This window comes from Gobio gobio (genome assembly GCF_949357685.1).
Source record: "Gobio gobio genome assembly, chromosome: 8".
NCBI lineage: Eukaryota > Metazoa > Chordata > Actinopteri > Cypriniformes > Gobionidae > Gobio > Gobio gobio.
Genome location: NC_137114.1, coordinates 11,464,984 through 11,470,340, shown reverse-complemented (window position 1 = coordinate 11,470,340; position 5,357 = coordinate 11,464,984). Strand labels below are relative to the sequence as shown.

The following is a 5,357-nucleotide window of genomic DNA, read 5'->3' as shown; positions in this document are numbered from 1 at the left end:
TGAAAGTAGAGTGGTAGTAGGTGAATCATTTATCTCAGCACTGAGAACAGAATGAGTAAGAATGTATATGAAGAAGAGACGCTTGATTATAAACTGAATGAATCAACCTATTTAGGTGGTGAGTGCTTTAGTTCTAATAAATGTATAATTAATACAGCCACAAAAGATATGCACAACACTACTGCAAGCTTTCACAACAAAATGGAAGACATGTTTAGACCAGTGAAAAGGATATGACAACACCAACATGAATGGAAAGCCAGGATAAAAAATATCCAGACCATCAAAATATTTATTTAAATCAATATTCACATGACAGCTGTTACTTCTACTCTTCAGAAAGACGTAAAGGGGACATGTAATAAGGCTTATGGGAAACTTTTCCATCCTAGATTTGTTGCTACTTGTTGACTGACCTGATGAATTTTTTAAGCTCCTAGGGAGGCGCATCAGTTACCACTGAATCTATCGCTGATCTTCATCTCTGTCTGATGACAAATTAATTGCCTTTGTCCTCTCAGAGAAAGAAATTTAATCAGGATGTTCTTATAGCCAAGTGTTCTATGTCTGTTTGTTTATTTGCACATGTATTTTGCCTCTATGTGCACTATTCCAGGCAAAGTTAATGACCGAAACTCAACACTCTGTCTGTGATTAATAAAACATTGTCCTGAGGCCCAAAAGGCCAAACACCTGAACGCTTTCAGCTGTATAAGTGGTGAAAGGCGACATAATCTCCCCGGGACAAGATTTGGACTGAGATTGAAAGGCACAGTGGGAGAGGTCCAATATAAGGGAGTGGAAATAGGACTCTTCATGCTGCACTCGAATGGGCAGCAGCGGCAGGTGGGACGGATAGTCTGGAAGCATGGAGAGTGGACGGAGCTTGGCGAAGGTGATCTCAGAAATGCAGAATGAGATCAGAAAGCTAGAGAGTGAAAACCTAGCACTCCGTGGGCAGCTCAGCCGGCCAACTTCGGCTTTGGACTCAATGAAGCCATCTGCATTATCTGCTCAGCAGAAGGACGGGTTACTGGAGAGCTCGACCCACGCCAACCTGAGACGGAACGTGTCCGCACCAGAACTTGAAGGACAGTTCAAAGGTAAATATCTTGTGTTACTCACATTTAATAAGCATGTGCCATCTTAATTCCTCGGAATGCAAATAAGTAGCTTGACTGTAAAAACGTGTACAATTTCTATTAGGTAGGTTTATCTACCTGATCTGACTAAAAATGGCTTACCCATTGGTGATGTTAAATCATACTTTTGAACAATAATAAATATTTTATTTTTAAATATTACCCAGGGAAGACTGTTTTAGAAGTAACCACACATTTTATATTTACATACAGTGCACTACATATATATCTGTGCATATGAAAACTATTATTTAATTAGGGTACCATAGTAGACCTTAAGACAGGGGTGGGCAACTCTGGCCTAGGGTGCGTGTCATTCAGCTCCCTAACTCGTGAACCAGTATATCGTGTACACAAATTCAGGCAAATTCACTCATTACACATTGAGACAATGATGGCTCTATTTCTGGCAACATCAAATGCGACAAACAAATACAACGTCACTACTGCTGTATTTATGAACAACAGCAGCACAGATATCTTTCTGACATTGTTTGTTATTTAAAATGACATTGCGATAAATACTTTGATAGTTACATATCCCTGCAACATTTCAGTCATAAATTAATTATAAATGTTAGCTAGATTTTGTTCATTACCTGATGTATGTTTATGCTGAAACATATTTAAACAACGATTTTAAACATTTTCCTCATGTCATGATGTGTTTTGAATTGGCTCACATGATTATGTTTCACACTCCAGAATTTCCTTTAAGGGAACGTAGTGAGCATCGATGCTCCCTGGTTTTCACGGTGCATTGTGGGATTTTTAGGGAGTGAACGTTTCAGTGCACTGGAAGGATTCTGTGATTGAGACTCTCTGATCAGTCCCTTGACTACTGAACTAAGCTAATTAAAACATACCCCAAATCTAATCAAACACACCTGCCTGTAATTTTTAACTGTGTGCTCGAACAGAGTTGGAGCTTAACTCTGCCGGACAGTGGACCTCAGGGGCCAGAGTTGCCCTACCTTGCCATTAGAGCTATCATTCAGGACTAATGCATTGATGAAAATGATACAGAGGTTAACCCTCTGGGGCTCTTCGGTCATTTCTGACCCAAATTTTTTAAAATAAAAAATGTAAAAAATCGTAGCTTCATCGGAATGGTCCGAAACTTGGTGACTTTATTGGTACTTGGTATATGAACACCCAAAAAAATTGAGGACAGGATTTGAAAGTGGTCTAAGTGGTCGTAAAAAAATAGTCACACTCAGGACCTTCGGGTCAAAAATGACCCCCATGGGAAATGAATGGGAAATTGGCAAAAATATGAAAATACAGAGTTTTTTTGTGCATACAATCTACAAATCAGCCAGGATGCAGAAAAAAAGAACTCAACAGTGAAGGGGTGAATCTAAACATCAAGAGTGCAAAACAGACAAAAAAACTCACACACACAAAAACACAATTAGCTTTTGGAATGGCACGCGTTAATTTGTGTGTGTGTGCGTGTGTGTTTTTGTGTGTATAAGTGTGTGTGTGTGTGTGTGTGTGTGTGAGAGTTTTTTTGTCTGTTTTGCACTCTTGATGTTTTAGAGATTCACCCCTTCACTGTTGAGTCCTTTTTTTCTGCATCCTGGCTGATTTGTAGATTGTATGCACAAAAAAACTAATTTCCCATTCATTTCCTATGGGGGTCATTTTTGACCCGAAGGTCCTGAGTGTGACAATTTTTTTTATGACCACTTAGACTTTTCAAATCCTTTCCCCAATTTTTTTGGGTGTTCATATACCAAGTACCAATAAAGTCACCAAGTTTCGGACCATTCCGATGAAGCTACGATTTTTTCATTTTTGTATAAAACGCAAGATCCACTATAGTGGTAAAAATGTGTTATTGCGCGATAAAAAAATGCTCTCATGAGGCCTAGGCTTGACTCTAAAATGAAATACAGCTTTAATTAAAAAAAAATTATATATAGATATACATTTTTTATAATATTCAATGGGAAAAAATGGGTCATAATTATTGCACAAATGTTAATTATAAATCATAAAATTATCTCAAAACACCAAAAAAGAAAAGAAAAAATATTACTGAACAAAAATATATTTCATTGATTTTGCTCAAATCTTTTTATCTTAATCCCGCCCTCCGGGTCATTTTTGAACCCCAGAGGGTTACTACATTTATCTCTTTCAAAACAAGTAATGTCACTTTTAGCCAAGCATTGGTTATGATTGATCAAAAAGATGTTATGTACATGCTTTTCTTGTTTCTTTCTATAGAAAACATTATAATGACCGTGCGGAGATACTCCATATCATCAAATTCCATGAACGGCTCGCGAAAGAATGAGATTTTGCACAAGCCAAGAAGATATGAGGAGACTGTGAACAACAATAAATGGACAAAATTACATGATGGCTCACTCGGGCGTCCTTCTATTGCCTATTCTAAACCAGACATAGAGAAATTAACCAATAGACATTCCCTTCAGGAGTATGTCAATAAAAACAGGTGAGTAAGGCTTTAGTCAGTAGTTTTGTTTGTAATATTGACTTACTAATTTGTATGCTAAACATTATATTTCACATTTTAGAGCCAAAGTCAAGACGGTAACTTTCCTGTTGCCAGTGGATGATATTTATACCAATCGACCTGTACTGGCTGAGCACCTGCCTGAAAGGAGCACCTGTGAGCTCAAAACAATATCTGAAACGGACTCATGAGGTCCAAACTAATGGCAGAAACTCCCGTGAAATGGATGTTTGTGAATCTGACAAAGCTCAGTAATGTGGTCAAACTCTTTCCCAACTCATTTAAGATGTTGTAGGTGAGTCCTGTGGTGAATTAATACCTACACCTGACCTCAACACTTTGACTCCTGTTACAGATTTGGTTTCTCCAATCCATCCAGCTAAAGAAACTCAAGTCATCTCCTGGTCTCGTCTGAAGACCTGGCAATCCCTCTTTGGCGTTTGGATCGGGTGTCTGTACACACAGTCTGATTGTGTGAAGTGCCAGTGGAGACATGCGCTTCCCGCCCACTACTATAAGTTTGCTGAAATAGTAGCGCTTTGAATGATGAACATTACTTGTTTGAGTCATTTTGTTTTTGACTCTCCCTGAAATCTTACACTATTTTATTCAGAGTTAGCTTGCCTAATTTTAACATAGCATACAGTTTACTTTAAACATGTTTAACTAAAAACGTGTGTATTAAAGCTGTGACACATTTGCTACATGAAAGAGAATGAAGCCAAAGGAAGGTTTACACTTTATTATTATTATTATTGAGTTAAAGGGGCTATAGTAAGAATTTACACGTGTTAATCGCTTTTTTATTGCCAATGTGTGAACAGCTTGTTGCGAAACTTTAACAAAAAACTCCACCTTCCCCAACTTCCTAGATTGTCTAAGAAAGCCTGTAGACAGATTTTTATGTGAAGGTGTCAGGAGTAATGTCAATGTGTCATGCAAAAAAAGTGATTAATTTAAACTATAGTCGCGCATAGCCAGATCTGTACAGTCTATAGTCTCAAATATACTTTATAATCAAACTACCATAACAGTGTAATTTTAATTACCTCATCTGTCGACCGATGCATCTCTATTATCTTAACTGCCGTTTTCTCATCACTGTCATTTGTGCTGCGCGTTTATTATTTTATCGAGTTGAAAGCATGACAGCTAGCATCTAAACGCCGCTCTCAGCAACGTAGACAGTGCCGGGATGTTTGTTAACAGTATATCATTACAAAGGTTTTTCCAACTTCTTTTTACTTCTAAGCAAAAAACTTCAGCGCAAGTATATCGGGGCTGCAGGGCATTGAAATCACGTTCAGTCTCTTGTACGTTATGTGTGCACAAGCAAGAAGTTGCCAGCTGCGGTTCACTTAATGGCCACCGGTGTCGCTAATAACAAGTGTTTCTGAATTCTACATATAGCCCCTTTAAAATCTGCACAACATATCAGGGCCATTGACAGTCCCAAAATCTTTTTTGGGGTCACGTAATCAAGTATTGCTCAGGGGTTGACAGTTACCAAAGATAAAAACAAAAACCCTAATATGTTAAATTAGTAAAAAGGGACAAAGATAACATCTAAAGGCTTAAAAAAGCTGAAGTATTTGTTTGCAGTCTAAAAATAATTTAGTACATGACTATTAGCTTGTCTCAGACAGCTATTTTCCATATTACCATTATATTAAACACTTCAGAGTTACAGTATAACATATTGGATACATCTGGGCTCAAGAAACAGA

At 37.7% G+C, this 5,357-nt stretch overlaps 1 protein-coding gene across 1 annotated transcript; it reads left to right on the top strand.

The window, feature by feature from the left end:
- Positions 1 to 868: 868 nt before the first annotated feature.
- LOC307130278 (putative coiled-coil domain-containing protein 195) lies at positions 869 to 3,821 on the top strand (the record flags this gene model as incomplete). Its single annotated transcript, XM_079823249.1, has 3 exons — positions 869 to 1,103; positions 3,378 to 3,609; positions 3,692 to 3,821. The coding sequence occupies 3 exons, from the start codon at positions 869 to 871 to the stop codon at positions 3,819 to 3,821; spliced, it is 597 nt and encodes a 198-aa protein (XP_079679375.1).
- Between the last annotated feature and the right edge of the window lie 1,536 nt (positions 3,822 to 5,357).